This window comes from Nyctibius grandis, chromosome 19 (assembly GCF_013368605.1).
Source record: "Nyctibius grandis isolate bNycGra1 chromosome 19, bNycGra1.pri, whole genome shotgun sequence".
In the NCBI taxonomy this organism is placed as follows: Eukaryota; Metazoa; Chordata; class Aves; order Nyctibiiformes; family Nyctibiidae; genus Nyctibius; species Nyctibius grandis.
This window is the reverse complement of record NC_090676.1, coordinates 2,945,864-2,968,177: the sequence shown is the minus strand read 5'-3', so window position 1 is coordinate 2,968,177 and position 22,314 is coordinate 2,945,864. Positions and strand designations below refer to the sequence as shown.

The following is a 22,314-nucleotide window of genomic DNA, read 5'->3' as shown; positions in this document are numbered from 1 at the left end:
TTTCAGTCCCGATAAATCTTTCGACTGTTCCTCTCCACTTCCAAGCCCTGCTTTGGATGAAATTGTTTTTAGTCGATAAAGGGAAGCATGAAGCTATTTGCAGGAGATGTGTCTTCGTGAATATATTGCTGTTTGGGATCACCTAGCTGGGAACTGTCATCCTGTTCCTTCCTTGCAAATATTTCAAAGGCAATTCTTCCTTATTTTTTTTGTGGCTCTGAGAACGTTTCTCCTTTTTTCTTCCTCCTTGTATCTGTCTGCGATCATCTGTTCTCTGGTCAGGATTCATCACTTTCTCAAGAAATCAGCTGGCATTTCTTTAAATCTCCCTGAAAAATAAATGACACCTTCAGAGTTAATAAACCATCTCACAAAGCAGTAAGTGCATTTCTCTGTAGTGCATCTTGTGCTCGTTACAAGTATATTATTTCTCTAGTGAAGCTGGATAGCCTCAGGCACTGAATAACTCTCGCTCTGTGTTGCTTTTTATCTGTCCAGCGCTGAGGTGCTGATGGGCTTTGAGAAATGGCCCGGGTGAGCCCTCAGCAACATCTTCGTATCTCCAGCTGGAGCTGCTGAATTTTGTTCCTGTGGTGTGTCTGCAAGTCCGGCCCTTGCTCAGGCTCCCTCCCTGTTTGCTCAAGGCTGGGGCTGCCCAGGGGGGATGAATGAGAGCCTCTCTTCTGACTGACTGCTGCTCCCCCTCCTTCTCCCACCTCCTTCCCAAACCCCCTCTCCCCTCCCAGCTCGGCCCCTCTTGCCTGTGCTCCTGAGCTCTGCCCCTCCGGCTGGAGCCACAGGTTTATCTGGAGGCGAGGAGTCTCTCCTTTGTAAGCTGAGACCCAGGAGGAGGAGGAGGGATCTGCTGGACCCCCGAGGAGAAGCGGTTTAGCTGCCCAGGAGGGACAAAGAGAGGCAGAGCCGGGGCACCATGGCTGGATTCTCCGCTCTTGGGCTCCTATTCCTATGTCAGCTATTAGCCACGACAGCAGCTCAGGTAAGAAGCCTCATTTACATCTTATGATCAAGAAAAAGGTCTGTAAGTGAAAAAGAAACTGCGACCTGTGGATGTTATACCTGCAGGATGCGGTGTGGCAATAGGCAGGTTATTGGAGTCTGAAGTTCGTTAAAAATGTGTGTGTTGCTTGTGCTGTTATACAGAGAGCGCCTGGCAAACACATCTGATTGGGTACCTGTGTAGGGAGGCTTTTAGATCGTATCCTCACGTGTAGAAACTGCTGCTTTAAACTGTCTGTAGAAGTATTGTCTTCCCGTTCAGGACTGCGGGGACGAGAGATAAAGCCTTGGGAAAGGGGAGACCTGTTGATGCATGAGTAATGGTTTTCTTTCACAGTGAAGTGGTAGGTTGCCAGTGAGACTGATCTGATCTGGGTCTTCATTTGAATCAGAGAGTTTCTTATTCCTTCCCTCAATCAATTTTCAAATTTTTCATTTATGAAACAACCTATTTAACCCTTGTTTACTTCAGGCGTGAAGCTGTATTAAACTTCTCTGTACGTTGTTAATATTATTGCCTGGGGAAGTAACTCCTCAGTGAGGTTTTTCATTGTGCTAGTGAGGAATTTTTGCAGGCTGACTTGGGAATTCAGAGCTGCCCTCATCTGCTGCAAGCAGAGCTGCTTCCACAATGAAACCTTTGTTCGCTGAAGCCACAGCAAGTTGCTCTCTGGAGCTCTCTCCATACAGAAGTCATTTATTGGACCTTTCTTTCCTTCCCCCCACCTCAGACCTCCTCCAAAATCCCAGTTTCAAATGGCATCCTGCTCAGAGAGGAGACTTTCCCTTTCTCCTTCTGTCTTCAGTAGTGTCCACCTGGCTCTTCCATCACCCCATCAGACTGGGACTATAAATGAATTTTTAATGCCAAGCACTTGGCACCTATTTTCTGGGGGCTTTGCATTTCCTCCTCTGCCCAAAATGAAATGTGCCTATAGGCAGTGAGAACTGTTTTCTACACAGCCAAACCCATTTGCTGCCCAGTGACCGACTCTGATTCCCAGCGTAAGCCACCAGTTAAATGGCCTGGGAGCCCTGAGGCTGTGCTCAGTCAAAAGGGTTTTCCAAAGAGCCGTGCACTGGTTCTGAGTCCACCCAGGGTGGCGGGGGTCCCTGAGGGACAGAGGGTTAGTGCAGATTTAGGGTTAAGCTGTAGAACTTGGCTGTTGCTTTCTGATTTAGCCCATATGTTTGTTCTGATGAAAAATAAACTCCTCTCTCTCTCTTTCCCCCAATGCTTTCAGAGACCACAAGGACCACAAGGCCCTCCCGGACCACGAGGACCCCCAGGACCATCTGGCAAGGACGGCATAGATGTGAGTGCTGTCTGGCAGAGGGAGGGCAAGGGGTGGAGCAGAGGCAGAGCCAAGTGAGCAGAGAAGCTGCTCTTGTTCTCCAGTGCCCCAGCCTTTGGGCCATCCTTCAGAGGTGGAGGACCTGGAGAACCAGCCTACTTGCAAGAGACCTTGTTCTGCAAGAGTCAGAACAGCGAGTGGAGGTGCTGAGTGGCCTCAGGTTCTTTGAAGGATGAATCCCCTGTCTCAAGAGAGAGTTCAGGGCAGAGCTAGTGTATGCACAGGGATTTGTGACGCTGCTTGCAAAGCTGCATATTTCTCTTGGTGTCTCGGGAGGAAGGGGAATGTAATACATAAGGTTGAGTGCATGGGTACAACGTGTGCTGGAGTCGTTGCGTGTTCTGTAGTTAAGAGAGAGGTTTGTGACATTTCAGAGCATCCACGTTTCTAGAGAGGCTCCAAGGAACTAAAATATACAGCACTGGACACTGCTTTTCCATTGGTTTCATTTCAGCAACGTCAGTGTGGCTATCCCTAACTTCCATTGGCACATGGGAGGTCAGAATGTGGCTCGTGTGTTGCCAGACACGAGTTGCCTTTAGTGGCACAAAAGGCAAATTAAATTGGCAACCTTTGTTTCAGCAGGCAGCTCCTTACTTGTACATCTCCTGCAGAGGTAGAAGACTCTGTACCACAGGACTTACTGGAGGAGAAAAACTTGTCCTATTGCTTTTAATTGATGTTTCCACAGAAATGAAAAATTTTGCTTCTGTGCATCTGTTGGATAAGGACTGAATTGTGTCCTGTAGTTGGCAGTGGATAAAAAGAGCATCAGATGGACCTTCAACAACACCACATCTAATGCAAAAGGCTGGATTCCCGCTTCGATATTCAGCTGAGTAGTGCTTGTCTCTCTAAGCTGCCTGTGGAATAGGGCAGGGTTTTTTAAAGCTCGTCTGAAGTAAGTTTATTGGAATTGGGCCTTTAAGCAACCTTGAAAAAATCTATTCATTCCATGCAGGTCATTTTCTTTTGGATAAGAAGGTTAAAAAAGATATATGAGTTCCCTGGTATATGGTGAACAAGGAGCTTTTTTGTCTGCAGTGGTGAGCTTTCACAGCGGCTCTGTGAGCAAGGCTGGTCTGAAGAGAGAACCTCATTGATCTGCAGCTGGTCCCTCTGAAGTGTCCTTTCGACTAACAGAGGCTGTTTCACTGCAAATCCTGCTCTGGATTTGTAGTGTGAGAAGTTCAGAGCTGGTACCTCGATGGTTTCTCTCCGCTGTTTTTCGTGATGTGATAAAAGACCTAAGGGGACACCCTGGAAGAGGGCAAAGGACAGGCGTCCTGTGGAGTCACTGCAGCCGTACGTCCGTGTGGCCAGTGGGGAAGGGCGGCTGCGTTTCTGTACAGAGTGAAAAAGAAGAATCTGGGAGGGATGAAACCCCTCAGACTTCAGGTCGTAACCAACTTCTGTGTACAGGCAATCGGAAAGAAACAAATCCCCGTAACTGTGTTGTTCGGTTCCTGCTTTCTACAGGATATTCTACACCTTCATTCTGGAACAGCACCAGCATCACTTCTGATTGCTCTTGGAAACAGGAGCCTGGGGAGATGCTGGTCACGTGAACCTGCGCCCTTTTATCCACTGCTAAAAGCTTCGGAAGGCTCCCTGTGGGACAGGACCAAATAACAACATCTAATTAATATGAAGAACTTAGTCCTAATAAATCAAATGGCTGAGTACAGTATTTAATGAGTTAAGTCTTGTAGTCTCCAGCTGATCCGGGACAGGCTCTGGGGTGGTTTCTGCTGTTCTACAGGACATTGAGTCCTTTAGGGAATGGCACAGGAGAAGAGATACAGGGCTGTGGCTAGTGTTGAGCACAGTCATACAGCCTCTCAGGTTAAGGGCTACCGTTTTTCTGGCTGTACCCTCCAAAAAATGATGGCACATAAAACCCAGCACCGCTCTGCATTTTCATAGCGCTGCATGGAGAGGATCACGTGGAGCCGGAGCGGTGGTGTCACTTCTACCACTGCAGAGAATGAAACCATTATTTTATTTATTTTCTGTAGTGATGAGACTTTTTTTAAAGCACAATTGGAACTTTTCTGGGCTGATCTATGCAAGTTTCCTGAACTCTGTAAGCCGCTCCAGCTGGGTCGTCCTCACAGATGGCTTTGGATGAACGCTATGGGGGGAGAGTCGCCTTTGAGCTGGATGAGTGCTGCAGAGGTGTTCAGCAGTCCTTCACCGTCGGCCATGAGCGGTGCATAACAGACAGCTGAATTATTCAGGATATCTCCAAACGAACCTTGGATGAACCCCATAAGCACAATTTGTAGAAGCTGCTGCATTCATTCCTGCCTTTTGGTGGGAGCTGTAACATTAAGTCCCTCTGAAATCTTTTATAATTACTGCCTTTAACATCCTTCACGTTTCATATTCAGTAATAAGCAAAATCTCTCCCTCCCAATAATAGAAACAGCATGTTATGGTCGAAAGAATTAGTGACAAGTTCCTGTGAATTATTTCTGGGGATGTAATTCCCCAAATTGCTAATAAGCAATTGTCACTTCTCAAAAATCAAGGTGGTTTTTTTTTCCACTTTCTGCCTCCTGGCTTGACTTGCTAAGAAAGAATAAACTTCCTTCCCTCTTGTGTAGCACCAGGAGAGCATTTCCTTTTGCTGACAGCCTTTGCCTCTAATTCCCAGTGATCTGGCATTAGGGGTATAAACACTGATTAGGCTTTTGATTCAGCTGACTGAAGTTCTGGTGCTCCTGCAGAGTCCCACAGGGGTCCACAACAGCAGGGTCAAGGGTTAAGATGGTCCCAAACAGCCTTTGCTGATGCTGTGACCTTGCTGTATGGATTGCCATTGCACAGGCAAGAAAAAAATGCAAGGAGGTGGCAATCTTGAGTGATGGAGGAAGGAGTAAACCACCTCTACTGCCATTTCTAGCTGCCTTTTCAAACCATTGATTGCAAAAGAACTGCTCCTTTCATTTCCTTGGCAGGGAACCTTCCCCACCTATGATAATGATAACTATTTATGGAAAATCTGTGGGCGAAGGACAGCAAAGGAGTTGCTTCAGCAAGCCAGAGCATAAAGCTCCCTCTGTTCAGTGACCCTCTGGTCTGTGCATTGATCAGTCACCAGTGCAGTACGTAAATCCTCGCCTGAGCCAATCAAGGCAGCCAGGCTTGAGAGATTTGCCCACAGACTTCACAGTTGCCGACACTGTAAATATAGAAACATGCTATAAATTCCCCAACTTTGCATACTGCCTTGTAACTCCTAATTATCAGGCCCCACGGTGGGGATGGTGTTATTTCTAGCCTTGCTCTGTTAATAACCACCCTTTTCCATATAGATTTTCTTCTTCCAGGGTATCAACATGCCCATCCCCTCTGCTCGCCCACACTACCCGAGTCTCTCACAACATTTAGTGCGCGTATCCTGAAGCCAGGAGGGGAGGGTACCATCCAGACAGCTGGAACTGGGACGCAAAGTGATTTTCTGCAGGATGAGATGGGAAACCGAGCTCCAGTCAAACTCCTGGTGTTCACAGATGATTGCCTCCAACAATAAAACACAAATACCTTGTTATCTGGGGTCCATGTGAGCTCCTGAATGACGTTACAGCTGGCTGAGCTAGAAGGACTGATTCAAAGGCTTTTAAAATATTGTCTCCCAAACACCTTTAATGCTGTTCTTAAAAGTTGCTGTCCATTAGGATAGGAAAAAATGAGCACTTTTGAAATATTGTATAAAAAATGGCTTTAATCCAGATTGTGCAGTTGGATTAGGTAGCAATCAGTTGGGGGCTTTGTTCATTTGCTTTTCCTGTCAAAGTTTAGTCATATGAAGAAAATCATTGTAGGCAGTTTGTTCATTCTTCATTTTCTGATAGTCCCCAACTCCTGGTAGTACCACAGTTTCATACTGTGTCCTGGATACCTGGAGCTTATCATTGTCTCCCTGTTTCATCAGGAAGATGTTTGAAAGCTTTGGTAGCCATCTAGCTGCTTTTCTGCCCCACTTGCAGACAAGCCCAAGCACGAATACTTTCCAAGCATATCTGTAAAAGGTTAGAGGTCATGGGCACCGTTCAGAAGCACTGGCTCTCTCTGGGAGGCTGAGGATGTGGGTTTCACTAAATCTGGTATTGTAGATGTGGAAAAGGCTATCCCAGTTCATCCTGATTTAGGGGGTAGCAGGATCCAGAGCATCAGCTTCATAAGACCAAGCGTGGTAAATCTTGGAGTGGGCACGAAGGGAGGCTTGGGCACTGGGGCAGCTGGGAACACCATTGTTCCAAAAAGCCAACAGAAAGAGGTTCAGCACTAACACTGATGTCTCTTTTTCTTTCATTTAGGGAGAGCCAGGCCCTCCTGGTTTGCCAGGCCCACCAGTAAGTATTTTCTGGTTGACACTGACTTGCTCATCCTTTTGAAAGGGACTCAGTGCAAGAGCTAAGTCTTACTGGCTTGCTGTCCTCTTGATCTGCACCAGAACTTCCGTAAGGGGTACACAGGAGTGGAGATGCTCAGCACTGGTCCTGGGGACAAACATGTTCTCCTGCTTCGTTGCTAGGGGAGGATATGCCTGAAATAAAGCTTGGCCATCACCTGTATAACAAAAACTGTCACCAAGCCACATAAGCATGGTTATTTCTGGCATCGGTCAGAGTCTGCTTCAGCTCCTTGGTCTGCCAAAGGGTGCTGAAAACTGTACTGGGTGGCACAGCCCTTTGCTTTGGGCCACTTACCCCATCCCTTTCTACCCCTCTACTAGGAACAGTTTACGGGTAACTGTACGTGGAGCTGAGCCAAAGCACTGAAATGAGTTTAGGATTTGGATATGGGTTCACAGCAAATTTCATCTCTCTGCAGGAATTCTTTCATGTTGCATGGTGTAAGATTAGCACAGCAACAAATGAACTTTCATCCTGTAGCCTGTATCAAGGCATGCCACATTCTCTTGTTATGTTAAAAATAATTGCCTCTTTATCTGATTTAGGGGCCAAAAGGTGCACCAGGGAAGCCTGGAGCAGCTGGTGAAGCTGGATTGCCTGGCCTTCCTGGAGTGGATGTGAGTATTTTGTCATCTTCTTTTTAGATCTCTTAAGTATTCCACGTAGGCGTGGGTGTTTTCCTGAAGTATCTCATCAGCTTGCTCTGTCTCTACTGCAGAAGCAAAGTGAGTCCTGGATGTACATATGTCTTGCATATCAGGAGAAATGTTAAGAGTTGAAAGCATCTCTTGATTGAATTAAGGAGCATGAGAACAATTTTGAGATGCTTAACTGATAGGACAGCACTCTTACAATGAAACATTGCAGGTCTTGAGAGGGCAGGTCTGCGGAAATAGAGGCATCTGTTGACATTTCTGGAGGAAACCCTTTGAGCCTCAGTTCAGAAATCCAGTTGCACTTATTAGCTGAGGCTTTGCTGGTCGCTGGCCTGGGATTTGCCCTACAGCTCTGCACAGGTGACTGCACACAGTCAAGTTTTCCCAGCTTACCAACATACTGCCATGGTAGCCGAGTGTGGGTAAGGTTGTAGCCAGCACCTTTTCTTCTGCATCAGGAGAGCAGAAGCATTGAGTCAGCTTGCACAGCTAAGCTGCAACTCAACAAACACCAGTAACAAGACTGCTTGGTGGTGTTCATCCACACTTACAATACACAGGGAACAGTACTGACAGTTTGCTTCTGGTTCTTTCCTTTGTGATTAATTACAGAGAGAAATAAAATGATCAGGCTTTTCTGAGAGCCTGGTGTCCAGATGGTTTGTGTTCGTGACAGTGACAGGAATCAGCTCTTCTCTACAGCTCTTATTACTGTATTTCTCTGTTTTCACACTTTCCTTTTTTTTTTTAACAGGGTTTAACAGGAACCGATGGGCCACCTGGCCCAAACGGGCCTCCAGGAGACCGTGTGAGTACCACATTAGATCTGAAGTCCCTTTAAATGAACATTGTCACTGCTTGTATTGATGATTTCTCATTCCTTTGTAAATTGGTGACATTTGGCTGTTGATGACGATGGCTTATTTATCTGTAAACCGTTGCAGAAACCCTTGAAAGGAAGCCCCAGATGGCTTTTCATTAGGCATGAGATCCATCTTTCTTTCACATGGTTTTGAATGGGCTGGGATAGCCTCAGTGGTGGGAATACCAGTGCAGAGCAGCTCTGGTGATATTTTGAATATCTAAAAAGTTCCTTGAAGCAGTCAATAGACTTAATTATGAAGTTCATCAAAGTGAAGCTATTTTGGCCTTTATTTGCAGTCTCAGTACACAGCTCTGTTATGTTTATAATTACTGCTACTGTGTATTAACTGTTTAAACTTTTGCCTTTTGTTAATTCTGGGGCTGTCCACGTGGTTGACATTATTAGTTGCTTTGGCATAGACTTCCCCAGCCAGCGCAGCAAGAAATAAGAGTTTTTTCTTGCTTCCTGCATATTACAGCTCTGCTAAGGGACACCACAGGGACAGAGAAACGACTGCTGTAATGTTACAGATGTCCTTCAAATCATCTACAATGGGGCCAGAAAGGCACTTAGGCCTCCTTGTGACGTTAAGAACTAAACATTAGTGAGCTATTCAGCACAGATTTTTATCCAGCGTGGCTATTTTCCTGTCTCCCAGCGTGGGAAGATAAGGCTTGTGTCCACAGCTGGTTTACTGGTCTCTTGAACTTGGGGCTGCAGTGATGGGCTGAACACACATCACAGCATGCAGAGGTTAAGAAAGGTGGACTTTTCTAGCATGTTCAATGTATCTCAATAATCTATTTGTTGCTCCAAGGAGATACCCAAAGCTCAAAACTCTTTGAGTTGTCTCATTTAGTTAAAGGGATGAGTGATAGAGCCATGTATCACCAGGGAGGTGGTGGAGTCACCATCTCTGGATGTGTTTAAGAAAAGACTGGACATGGCACTTAGTGCCCTGGTCTAGTTGACAGGGTGGTGTCAGGGCAACGGTTGGACTCGATGATCCCTGAGGTCTCTTCCAGCCTGGTTGATTCTGTGATTCTGTGTGATTCTGTGATCTTTGATACGCTCTTCTTCCTTTCCCATGGCCAAGGTAAAGTTTGCTTGGCCACGGGAAAGCTGAGTGGCAGGACGCAAGCATCTTGGTCGCAGCTGCAAGCCTCCGACCATTGGCACTGCACTAAAAACCATCTCCTCTGCTTTTCCTTCTGCCCATCTTCCTCCCCAGAGAGCCAGGGGTGTGAAATCCTGAACGCTCTCAGACCATCTGTGGCAAGAGTCCAGCACTTTCTGGGAACTGATCCCTGAATTAAAATAGAAAAGTTCAGGACCACACATGGAAGACTGTGAGCAGTTTTGTGTCCCTGTTTTATGTTTGGTGGTAGTGTTTGCCCGTGCCCACTTTAGCACCAAGCTCCTAGTTTGCAGGGTAATTGAGCAGATAATTTCTGGGCACAAGAACTTCCTCTTCATCTGTTCAGTAGCAGCACACAAACGCTGTTCTAGCACAGCTACTGTAACTACAGGCTCTGATCTGACGTGCTTTCCCATGTCTCGTAACTCAGTCTGTCAGCATGGGGCAAACTTGGGACCTGCTGTCATTTATGGGAGCTTTTCAAGGTCAGTGGTCCATCTGGAAAATTGTGTTAATTGGTCTAATAAAAGCCAGGGAAAAGGAAAAAACCTCTAAAAGATTTAGCACTCTAAAAGGACAGCATTGTTATCCCGACTTTCTTTCTTCTCCCCAACTTTAAGAAGGTATTTCAGTCTCCCAGGAATCACTGAAATAAGCAGGTGTCTGCTTGCTGCTGTGGGATTGAATTCATGCTTAACACTGTGACTTCTTCTGAATGGGCATGTTTTCCTGAACTGGAGTGTCTGAGAGCGAAGGTGTTTAGCATATGGCAGTGGGCTCATGGAAGAGAGTTTTTAGTAATACATTATTGCTAAATATTTCTTTTCCCCCTTGCCATGCTTCATCAGTCCAACAGTGATTCATGGCTGGCCAGGGACAGAGTACTGTGAAGGCAGCATCCTAAAAAGGTTTTTATCTTAAATACTTCTGTTGCTATCAGCATCCATTAGTTTTTCTCATGGTTCTGCTTACAGACTGATTAGATCAAGCCTACTTGTTTTTTCAATTTAAAAAATCCTTTATTTTGAGCCAGGAACGAGCTGGGTTCTGACCTCAGTGCTAGATACTGGTGTCCTTCATTGGAAAGTTTTCAAAGGCCATTTTGAAGTTTGGTGCTTTACGCTAAAAGCAATAAGGAAAACAAAATTATTCGTATTTATTTATGAATGTAATGTTAATCAAGTATTTCATGTGCTCTGTAGTTGTATATTACTTAAAAGTGGAAAATTATGGTGAGATTGTTTTCTAATCAAAAGAGGAAGAACATTGTTATCAGGAGAATGAGTTGAGTCAGACGTTATTAAAATCGAGGTGTAAATTAGAGTCTCTCGTTTGAACTTAACGGAGTCACATCAGCTCGCTCAGGGACTCGATGATCTTTTACTGTGCCAGGAATGTTCACTGCTGCACGCTGCACCTTACACCCTCGGAGATATCAAAATTAAGGGGAGTAAAGTGCCAGCACTTGGCATTTTGGGTACTCTGCCAACCTTTTGGCTTGTCGGCCAAAGCAGAAAGGGGCTGTGCAGCTGGTTTCGGTGGGGGCAGGATTAGGGTGGAAGTCAGCAGGTGCCAGGAATTCAATGTTTTCTTTACAGGAGGAGATCCCAGCTTGTCCCTTACAACCATCAGCCGTTGTAAGGACTTCAGCCTAAAGATAAAAGTGACTGGAAGAAAAGCAGAATAACCTGCAGCAAGAGAAATGAATGAGCTGACGTTTGCAACTGAGTTGATTTTTATTGGATTACAGTCCTTTCCTCACAAGACTGCTCTTAATGAGGCCTTGGGTCCTCGGTATCTTTCTCTTTAAGCTTAACAAGGGAAAATATTTCTAATCTCATCTGGTATGCAGAGCATGAGGAAAGGGCTGGAGTTGTCCCTGGGATCACAGTAAGCAGCAGTGTGTTGGGGTATTTTCCAGGTCTGCCCATCTGCCTCATTCTCCTGGTCTGAGGAGTTGATACCATTTAATTCCAGTTCAGGACATCATTCTCGTGATGTTTCTGTGCAGCATTTTGAGAACCTTTTAGGAGACAGGTTTGGGCAACCCCTTTCCCTGTCGCGGCAACAGCTGTTTTCCGAGGAGGCTCTTGGACCCGAGAGCGTCAGTCAGTATCTCTTGGAGATATCTGAGCAGCTGCTGGCCAAGGTCAATGCACTGCACTGATTTTTTTTTTTTTTTTGGTTCATTTTTATATTTCCATTTACTTTCTGTTTCAGAATTACTACCTATAATTAATTCTACAGTCTACCGCCCAATGTTGGCATCTTTGCAATGCAACAAAGGGATTAAGAAGGTCTGTCTGTCTATCTTACTACATTTAGTTAAGCAGGAACATAACAACTTTAAGAGTGACTTACTTCTAGTCTAAAACATAAGATCACCAAACTCTAGTCAAGCTTAAGAGCAAGAATGCAAATTGGGAAGAGGAGATTGGGGATTTCCCAAGGAAAGCTAGTGAAGAGGCAGGAGCTGCCAAATCTTTGTCTTTGCTTGAAGGGAAAATGTATTAATTAATAAAATTCACTAGAACGAGTCCAGATCTTGTAAATAGTTTCAGATATTTTAGTCATTGGATCTGCAGTGTGAATGTATTATGAATGAGAATATATCAAATGAATGAAATCCAGTTTATGAATGTTTGGATATTCGTGGAGACTAGTCTGAGGCCAGCTGTGACTTGCAGAAGTGTCTGTTTAGTCTTTTAGGAGCAGCTCATGTTTTAGTGTCTCTCTCAACCAGCAAACAGTGAAGAAAGTTGCTGGGGCCACTTCTGAACATCCATCTCTACTATCTTAAAATGTTCTTTAATCAAGTGATTAATCAGGAATGACAGAGCCACTATCCATAATTTTCTGTCTGTATATTTGTGAATTCAGCGGAGCGTCTCCAGTTGCGTGCTGTTTCTGTGAGACACTGCTGGAGTTTTCAAGCAAAGACTGGTGGCAAGGAGAGCAGGCACTGGCATTCTGGAGGCAGCAACCTCCAGAAACACGTGGAGGTTTCTGTTTTATCCCTGCTAATTTGCCCTCTGTTTTATTCCCGTAGGGTGCAATAGGACCTGCCGGGCCACCGGGACCAGCTGTAAGTACCTCCTAGACCTGTGTAGGTAAAGATGGTGTGTAATATTACGCCAAAAGCATCACCAAGAGAAGATGGGAAGCCTTGTATCCCAACAAAGGGATCAAAGCCTGAATGAGTGAAAATATTGTTCAAATGTGTTTAAATATGTATATATGACCTGTTGTGCTTAGTCTCTGAGATGTTAAAAGCAAGCCAGCTTGGGATAAAGACTAGCAGATCAAATGCTATCAAAATTATTAGACATTAAATAATGTCTAATAAAAATTAAAAATAAAAAAAAGGTAAAGTAGATAAACTAGAACGTTGTCTTCATAAATGTCTGTGTCCCACTATCATATCACGTATATGGCTTTACTTAGAGATGTCTCATAGGTAACAGCGATGTAAAGGGAATACAGATTATTAGAAGCAACAAAAGGACTCATCAAGACTCCAGCTCTGATTGCAAATTACAATAATTGGGGACGGGGGAGTGCTGAGGAAACTTAAAACAAAAAAACATTAAGCAGCATTTTCTGAGGTATGCTTTTCTTCCTGTATGTTCAGTTTCTAAGTCATCTTTTACTATTTTAAATGTTGTTTCCAGGGCAAAGGACTACCAGGACCTCCCGTAAGTAACAAGGCTTTGAAAAATGAGGTTTAAATTATTATATTAGGTTTATTGGATACTCAGAGTGTTACAAACCCACCCCAGGCATTGGGTCCCTCTCCTGTGCCAGGCAGAGGGATGTGGAGTTCTGCAGGTTGGCAGCCTTGTTGGGTGGGTTTTTGTGCTTGCCCTACCCCCAGGGAAGCTGACACTGGTGTGAATTCAAGGCACAGCAGCCTTGTAATTGCTGGAAGTGACTGGTTCTGGGGCATCTCGGAGCTGCCCTGTGTCAGAGGGGATGCAGATGTTGGTGATGCGTGATGATGACAGAAGTGTGCTCTGTGGGAAGGTGGAGCAAAAAGAGAGATGTGCGTTGGGAAACATTGTCTGGGTGCAGCGTTGAGCTCCTCGGGGACGATTAGACAAATGAGTACGGCCCGACTGTTTGCCCCTGGGCTTTGGCAGCTATGTGAGGTTGCCACAGATGATGTAAGGCTCTTCTCTCTGTTCAACAGGGGCCTCCAGGACCCAGTGGGCTCCCAGGTGGAAATGGATTTCGGGGTCCTCCTGTGAGTTTCTCCTACCGTTTGATCTTCATTTACTGAACATGCCACAGCCAGAGGGAGAATGAGGTTCATTTCTGGTCCCTTACCCCATTCTGGAAGCATGATGTGCAAGACACTCCAAGCTCTGCAAATGCCCATGGGCAATGCTATTCCTGGTATCAACTTGTTTAGGGTCACCCCAGTCAACCAGTGCAATGCCAAAGGTGTGCAACTGCTTGCAGCCATATCTTCCTTTACCAGCTATGAGTAAGGACAAAAGAGCAGCCAATGTCATGAGAACAGAGGGCAGTTACCAGCTGGTGTGCACTTGCAGCGTCCTCAGGAGAAGCTACTGAACAGAATGGGTCTGATCCGAGGGAGCCCGTTCTGCAGAAGCATAGCATCATTTTTGGGTGCCCACAGCTCCACTGGAGAGGTACAGAGCCTGTGGAAGCAGGGATGTAGGTGCAGGGATATGTCCTTCTGTCCTCATCTCTATACTTCCATATGCATCTGCTCTTCTCTTTGCAGTCGTAGAAGCCTCTGCAGAAAGAAAGTTGCAGTTTAGTCCCATTAGAGATATCTTGCCCCACATTCACACACATGCAATGGTATTTGCTAGCTGCCCTTCCTCTCCCTTGGCATTTTCATTTAAATGATTAAGAAGGGGAATTCTTACTATTTTTTACTCTTTTTTAGGGACCTTTTGGTCTGCCAGGATTCCCAGGGCCTCCTGGACCACCTGGACCTCCTGTAAGTTGAGACTTGCAAATAAATGTGAGAAATTCCTATGGGGAGTCCAGAACTTTCTTCTTGCTGCCAGAAAGTGCACATTTTATTTGCTGCCATTACCTTGAGCGCTCCCTTTCTGGGTTAAGTTTCAGCAGCCCATTAACACTGTGCCCCAAGGAGAGCAGTGACCTCTCACTGGCTGGACTTTGGTGTGTTGATTATCTCCTATTTATTAATTGTGCTGTGTGGGTGGAGGAATCCAGTGACATCCAGGCTTTATGGCATAGACAGATCGCAGGGTGGGCTTTCTGTTCTCTCCAGGTTTATGTGGTTGCTTGGATCATGGTGTGTCCTTGTAGGGCCAGCAAGGGGGGCTTGAAACCAGCAAGTCTCTGTTTTGGGTTTGCTGTGATATCTCTGGAGGGTTGGAGGGACAGGGAGGTCTTTCCCAAGGAACTTCCCTGGCCCGAGGGAGGGCCAGGCACAGCTGCTCTTCTCAAATTGCTGCCTTCATCACCTAAGGCTCAAGGCTCTTCCCCAAGCTCATCTGTGCATCTCCAGAAGATAATTACGCCCCTGACACGTCTGTTTTGAGGACTGGTGCTGCTCATAACGCTCTGGGTTCGGGGGCTGCATTTCATGCTGTGGGGCTGGGTATCTGCCTCGTGCTGATCCAGCTGAGCTGAGTCTGTAAAGTGCATTTTCCAGAAATTTTATTTCCTCCTTGTGTTTGTCCTGATGTATTTAAAAGCCCACGTTTCATGAATTGCAGGGTCTTCCAGGCACCCTTCCTGACAGCGGTGGGGACCTTCAGGTAGGTTTTTTTTTCTTTACGTGGCATGAAAATATTTTTGCGTTTAATCCTTGATGGGACTTTTTGTTGGCATACTTAGGTGACTGTCAGACCATTTACTTCTAAACTGCCGTGTTGCAGAATGCAGAAGTGTTGCGTGTGTGTTTACAAGACTGAAATGTTCTTTCAAGCAGATGGACGTGCTAGTGCTGATTTTTCTCTTGCTCTTTGCTTCCCAGTTTGCTTTTCAAAATGCAGGTTTTGCATTCATTTAGGAAACAACTTCGGCATTTGGTAAATGACAACAGCTTTTCATGCATCTGTTTCCAATCCTGCTTTGCAGAAGAAAAGGTTGTGTGTGTTGCGGTGTTTATTTCCATGGATGGTGGCACCAGGTTCCTATGGGCATATGCTTTGGTTAGACTTCCTTCCTTATGAGAACGTCTTGATTCCTTTCTTTCAGGGGAACGAAAGGAGTGTTAAGTCCATGAACGATGGAAGTGACATTTCCAGATTTCGCAGCTGTTGTTGTGACAGCATCTTTGGTTTTCTAATTGGAGTGCCCCAAAAAAGCTCAGAGTCAGTTTAGACTGCCTTATGGCAAGTCACATGGAAGTTAATGGAAAATGATACTATTTCTGCAAGTTTAATTTAAGTCACCCTGTGGAATATACTAGAAAATTACATTTCTGCTACAGAGGTGTTGCCTGAGGTTTTATTAAAAGAAAAAAACAAACAAATGCAAGAAAAGCTGCAGAAGAAAATCTCATTCCTTGTTTATAAAGTTTTTAGAGTATGGCCTTTTGAGCCCCCGTTAATTTCCAAGCGTGTTCTGATTTGTTCCCAGTCAAACTAGAGTTCCCACGAGGGGCTCACCCACCCCTAGACATCTGCAGATACCAGCTTATAGGTATGGGGGTAATTTTTTTATAGGTCCCGTTCTGATAAACTAATGCTTGTCCTTGTTTCAGTAGGTGAGTTGTCTAAAGGAATCAATAGGGGTCAATTAACGCATAGGGTTAAATACATTCCTAATGATTTACAAGATACCAATCCAGCTTCACTGGGGAACTGTGATTCTTCAGCATTTTGGACTGTGGATAACTGTCAACCTCCAGTAGTTCTCACAGTCCATGCTCAAGGTGAAGCAGAGCATTCAGAAATCATTATTTTGTGGGTTACTGGGGGCCTGAGGACCTGTTTAGGACCCCTTGCCATAGGGGAATGTCTGTCAATACATGGTGCTACGAGTGCATTAGATTTAGTGGATTTAGAGCCAAAACCCACCTGACCTTTTCTCCTCTCCATGGTAATGAAACCAGCTTCCCTGGATGTGCTGTGTGTACTTGATAAAGAGTGTTTCTGTTCCTTGCAGTGCCCAGCTCTGTGCCCGCCGGGTCCTCCAGGTCCCCCAGGAATGCCAGGGTTCAAGGTAAGAAAAATATCACCTGCAGATACAAAGGTCTGTCTCCCAAAACAAATACCACTGTGAACCCTGGGGATTAAACTGTTTTATATACAGTACACGTCTCCTGTAGCCTCCACACCTCTCCAAACCAGCCATACATTTGCCTGGGTTTATGCTGTCAAAACAGAAAGAAACCCTAAAGCAGACAAACATGAGACAAGAGGAGGATGAAGGACCTGGTCCTGCCCTCTTTGCGTGCTGTTCCCACACTTAGAGCAGTAGCTGCTCTGCCCCTGGACTCAGTCCTGCGAGGTGCGAGCGCTCGCCCTTCACCTTCAGCAAGAGCCTTTACATCCTTCGAGCACCTGCCTGCGCTTACGGGCGCGTTGCTTTGTGGCTCCATCCCTTGCAGGGTTGCAATCTTGGTTAGATGGAAGATCTGACTACGGCCATTTATTCCTACAAATTACATTTAACCCTTGGCACAGGGATTAAAACGCCGTGCGAGCCTTGTGAGGCGGAACTGATGAACAGGAGCAGGCAGAGAGCAGCGGTTCAGGGCGGCCTCATGCTGCCTTTGCAGACTTCAGAGAGCTGTAAAAACCTCACCAGTTCTTCACAGACCCTGTATACAGAGAGATACATATTTTACTGCAGCAAGACATAACTTACACAATTAAATCCAATTTAATTGCCTTTTTATACCCAGTGTAGCACCAGGCAGCTTTCTGTTTATGTTGTTTGATTCTGGTACATAAATTTTAGGTTGCAACTCTCAGGAAACCTCACTCAGCAGTTAAACATCTCCTTCTCTGTCCCCTCTGTGATTCACGTGAACTCTGTGCAGTCGGTTACACTCCAGCAGTGAGCTGAAGTAATAAGTTACTTGGGTTTTTTAGCAGGATTTAGCAGAAGTTGGCAATGGGTGGAACATCTTCTGGGAAATGTTCTCCGTTCCTCATGAACTGACCTTTTGCAGGTCTGTTTGGTCTCTGAGCTCAGTCATAAATATAGTTAGAAATACACAATGTTTAGGGTATAGCTATTCAAAATTCATAGCTTTTTGAAATGGAAGAACCCGTGAAGGTCTCCAATTATGATGCAAATGATGCACAGGACCTTTTGCATGGTGAGGAATAACATCTGCCATGGCTGAAATTAGTCTGGGTCTCTCACACAATAATAGGAAGGGAGCCAAGAAGCAAATTGAATCTGAGTTTACATAAAAGATTTCAGTGGGACATGGGTTTCATTGCAAGCTGGATGATGCAGACATTAAAGATGACTTAAACAAAAAGGGAGGTTAAAGATGCAGAGTGGGGTTTTCAAAAGTAATGGGAACTGAGTTCTGGTCCCTGACCTGTAATTGAGAATTGCATCCGGAGACCTGTAGCCGAGTCTCACCACATGTCACTCTTGAAAACCAAATCTGGGCATTTCCTGAAACTAGATCAGTTCTGACACAGTGATACCCAACACAGCAATGGTGTGTGGCTAATTAACCCCAGAGGCCACCTCCATTCACACGTTTGCAGCACACGTGTAGATCGTTTTCCCAGTAAGTCGTTTGTGTTGTGTGGGTTTAGGTCTTAGAGCTATCTCACAGAATTTAAATTTTGAAACAAGACTGTACTGGAATGTGAATAATTGGAGCTCTGATTTCTAGGGACACACCGGTCACAAAGGAGAACCTGGCGAAATAGGAAAAGAAGGAGAGAAGGTAAACTTCAATTTAAAGGGGCTGGGGGAGGATTTTTCCCTTTAAAAGCACCATAACAAATGATTTCTTTGAGAAGACAAGGAGAAATGAGGCCATTGGCTGAACAACAAGGAGAAGTTGCTAGGACTGAAGTGCATTGGCTTCCATTGCTCTGCACGTATGGCCATGTGCTAATACTTGAAGAAAACTCATCTTCCCAATAATCATAATGTTCAGATCAGTTTGATAAGTGCACACCTACTGTTTGACATGCAGGGATGTCAGCTCAGGAAAAAGGCCCTGCATTAATCGCTCAGGTGACTTCCTGACTGATCACGTGTTCTTGCACGTAGAAGAAATTGCCTATAATGTAGGAGCAAATTCTGAAGCAGAAACCTGGGTGGGAGGGAGCTCAAGGAGAAAGCAGATGGGAAGGTCCCTGGCTCTGTGTTGGCAGGCTCATGCTCTCTTGCCTCTTGTCTAATTATTTTTTCTCTCCCAGGGTAACCCTGGCCCTCCCGGTCCTCCAGGCGTTCCCGGCAGCGTTGGCCTGCAGGTAACACCTACTCTTCAGACCAGTTCCTGTGACCTTTTCACTGTGAAACTCAATGGTGCCATCAGTCATTTTGTGTTACACAAGCAGCTCTTGCCTCTGCAGAATAACAGATGTGAAAGTTGATGCTGGTGAAAAAACAAATCGTGCTGGTTTCACTGAGCTTTAATTCAGGTCCTGCTTTTGGTGCCTCACCTTGGATGACACATGCAAGTGATAGCCACTCCAGTAGAGCCCTGGACACCTTTTGGGTGGATCAGAGCTCTGGGCTGGCTTGACAGCCTGGCAGGTGGGCTGGAGGGTGCAGGCACTCTGCATGCATGTCTGCATGGGGTGTCAACACAGTGTCACTTGCTCAGAGGTCATCAATGAAGGGGAAAATGTCTTGCTTGTGCATCAGAAGGCTGAGCTTTCTGCTGCTCCTTGCTATTTCTTAATGTTTTCTGTGTTGATGAGTTGCTACCTCATGCTGTTCTGCCATTTTATGTTTAACAGTGGTTGTGTTTTAACTGATTTGTTTTCTTAATTAGGGCCCAAGAGGACTAAGAGGCCTCCCTGGTCCAATGGGTCCGGCTGGCGACAGAGTAAGAAAAACGTTCTTCTGACTTTTTTTCCCCCTCCACCACCAATTTGTCTTGTGCGAGGTCCAGGTGGCATTTGTCCTTACTGAAGACCACTGGGGAACTTGTAAAGACATAAAGTGCAGGCTCTTTCCTGCACCCCTCCAGCAGAGCAACCTTCCAAAGGCAGGAGTTGTCTACATACCCAAGGGACTGACAGGATCAGGCCCAGCCTGATTCAAGCATTCAGACCACAAAGTGCTGTCCCTGCAAGACTGACAATGCTAAAGAATCTTGCAAAAAACTGAGAAAGGTTTCATGAACTTTTCAATTTCTGCTCTGACTCTTTATAAGAAAAAGCCCAAGATCAATGGTGGACAAAGACTTTTAGGACATGAAAAGTCTCCTCAGTGAGAACAGGGTCAATCTCTAGCTCATCGTGGCTTTGGACTTCTGCCAAGGTCCCTTGACCATCAGCCTTAGAGGCTCAATGGTTTTGAATTTAAGCCATGCATTTATTTAGGAACAAGGGTGTTATCAAGATAGCAAGGCCATGAATGATATCAGTGTGTCACAGAGATAATGGTGGGGAGATCCAGTATAAAAACCTGCTTGTTCAGAGGGGGATCTTTTGCAAGACTGTATTGCAAACTAGCAAGAAATGTGGGGTGTCTTTCTGGGGCTTTTGTGTTTTCTTAGATTGCGTTATAAGGTAGAGATAGTGTTACGTCACCCTCTGCCCACCACAGCATTTCAATGATGTGTTGTTCTTTGCAGGGTGACATTGGTTTCAGAGGGCTGCCTGGCGTCCCAGGACCTCCGGGGAAAGCTGTATGTATCCGCTTCTCAGCATCTCTGTGGCCCTGCCTTCCACAACCAGAGCCTGACGTTTATTCCTCCTGCGCTAAACTCTTTGCTGCCAGCGAGCAGGAGTGTGCTGACCATCTCCATTTGATCATTCCTTTTGCCTTTTTCCCTCCGGTTACGGCAATGTTATTTCACCTGACCCAGACCTCATGATCTCTTTCCCTCAGTCGTGCCCCATGCCAGAACAAGCTCACCACATTTCCACTCCTCTCTGTTCTTCACCGCTCTTCCCTGAGCATCAGCAGCTGTGGGCAAGCGTTTGAGAAGGGGCATCTGTGGTGTTCTTGGGAAGGAGAGTTTTGAGGAAGAATCAGTGAGCACTATCCTGAGCTTACATCCTTTGAGCTTGGTCTGTTCCCAAGTGCCCACAGCTCGCAAGGGCTTTTGCTACAAGCAGAAATGGTTGTGTATTAAAGATGCAGTCTTCGTCCTTTTGCAGAGCTCTGGGGTGAAGTGTAGGAGAACACTGAACCTGCACGCTCACCTCTGGGCAGACCCCCGTGCCCTCCTTACTGTGCCCAAATATGAGACCTGAGCTGCACCTGCAGCATTGTGGCCTCTCTAAGAGCATTTTCCACTGGCCTGTCACCTGGTCTCTCCTTAGTGGGGATAATATGGCATCTGCTTTCTAGCAGGCACCTTCCCCTGGCTGTACCAGCCAACACACCACAGCCTGCACTGACCCCGCGGCAGTACCACCCTCTGGGGACCCCTCCCTAGTCTTTGCAATTATAGAAGGAATTCATCCGAACTAAAATGAAATGAGGTGCTTACTGTCCACCAAACATTTAATTACACCAAGCAGGATCTAGACAATAAATATTAAAGTTTTTCTCCTACTCTGTTTCTGGTTAAAGAAAATGTTTCATTAAATGAAGGAGAAGATGGTCTCTGCCCTGAGGGATTGTTGGCAAGGTCCCTGCTGCAGTTCATCTGTGTGTCAGGAGTTACAGAGCGTAACTGAGAAGGTCCAGCCGAGCTCCGAGGGGAGCGTGTGCGCTCACACCTCTGTAACGCCAGCAAACAGCACAAAAAGCCTCCATCATTTACACCCTGAAACATCAGTCTCTGTCACTGTGAGATGAAGATGCTTAATGGCTTTTCCTCCTCTGTCATAGGGACAACAAGGAAACAAAGGACCTCAGGGATTCAGGGGGCCCAAAGGCGATACTGTAAGTGCAGTAAAACACCCGTCTGCTCAGATCTTGGACGTGACACTCAAAGGAGTCTGTTTCACAGGTTCATTATGGCTTGTCCCCCGTTGGTTTATCTGAAAGGGAGGAAAGTATTCCTCTCAAAAATGAGATGTTTAAGTCTTACTAAAGATGCCTAAGCAATAAGATGCCCAAGTGCTTCTTACAGTCCAGAGCACAGTGATCAGATCTTACATCTCCATCCGTTGGAACAATCAAGTTTTCCCAGATGCTGCAGCCAATGTTGGGCTGGTTTCCTGGTGTGACCTAAAAGAACCACCATACCTGTATGAATAGGACAGGAGCCAGCACAAACTGAATTAAATGTCCCTACAGAATTTGAGTATTATCTTTGTTTGTTCTTAAGGGTTGTGTCCTGGATAATGCAGGATTTATTGCTGATTTCTAGGGTAGACCTGGACCAAAAGGAAACCCAGGGCCTCGTGGACTCCTAGGAGAACCTGTAAGTCAATTAAGTATGATTCAAGTCTCACTGTTGTTGTGTTTGCAGATAATGAGATAGAGCACAATAGGAGAAATCTTGCATCTTACAGTCTTTGCTGTCAAACTTCTGCTCTGTGGGTCTGTGTAACCTTCAGTGTAGTTCTGGCTGGACCCAGCCCCAGCTGTACTGCGGTTCATGAGAAATCTCCCTGTCTCCCAGTACAACTAGAGCTGGACCTATTGCCAAAAGGTTCTTTGTGAATGTATTTTGCAAACCACCAAGTCTCCTCATAACCTTACTTGCATTGTGCGTGGTTGCAGGGCATGCCTGGCAAGGATGGACGGGATGGAGCTCCTGGACTCGATGGTGAGAAGGTTTGTAAAGTCCTAC

General features: G+C 45.7%; 1 protein-coding gene across 1 annotated transcript in view; it reads left to right on the top strand.

The window, feature by feature from the left end:
- Positions 1–538: 538 nt before the first annotated feature.
- COL9A3 (collagen type IX alpha 3 chain) overlaps positions 539–22,314 on the top strand; it is a 38,781-nt gene continuing 17,005 nt past the window's right edge. The window contains exons 1-18 of the mRNA XM_068416344.1: positions 539–997; positions 2,262–2,333; positions 6,698–6,733; positions 7,342–7,413; positions 8,207–8,260; positions 12,505–12,540; positions 13,127–13,150; positions 13,645–13,698; positions 14,374–14,427; positions 15,179–15,220; positions 16,575–16,631; positions 18,274–18,327; positions 18,809–18,862; positions 19,390–19,443; positions 20,197–20,250; positions 21,405–21,458; positions 21,889–21,942; positions 22,245–22,298. Of these exons, the coding sequence (XP_068272445.1) occupies positions 932–997; positions 2,262–2,333; positions 6,698–6,733; positions 7,342–7,413; positions 8,207–8,260; positions 12,505–12,540; positions 13,127–13,150; positions 13,645–13,698; positions 14,374–14,427; positions 15,179–15,220; positions 16,575–16,631; positions 18,274–18,327; positions 18,809–18,862; positions 19,390–19,443; positions 20,197–20,250; positions 21,405–21,458; positions 21,889–21,942; positions 22,245–22,298 (945 nt within the window). The 5' untranslated portion in view covers positions 539–931. The remainder of the gene's footprint in view (positions 998–2,261; positions 2,334–6,697; positions 6,734–7,341; positions 7,414–8,206; positions 8,261–12,504; positions 12,541–13,126; positions 13,151–13,644; positions 13,699–14,373; positions 14,428–15,178; positions 15,221–16,574; positions 16,632–18,273; positions 18,328–18,808; positions 18,863–19,389; positions 19,444–20,196; positions 20,251–21,404; positions 21,459–21,888; positions 21,943–22,244; positions 22,299–22,314) is intronic.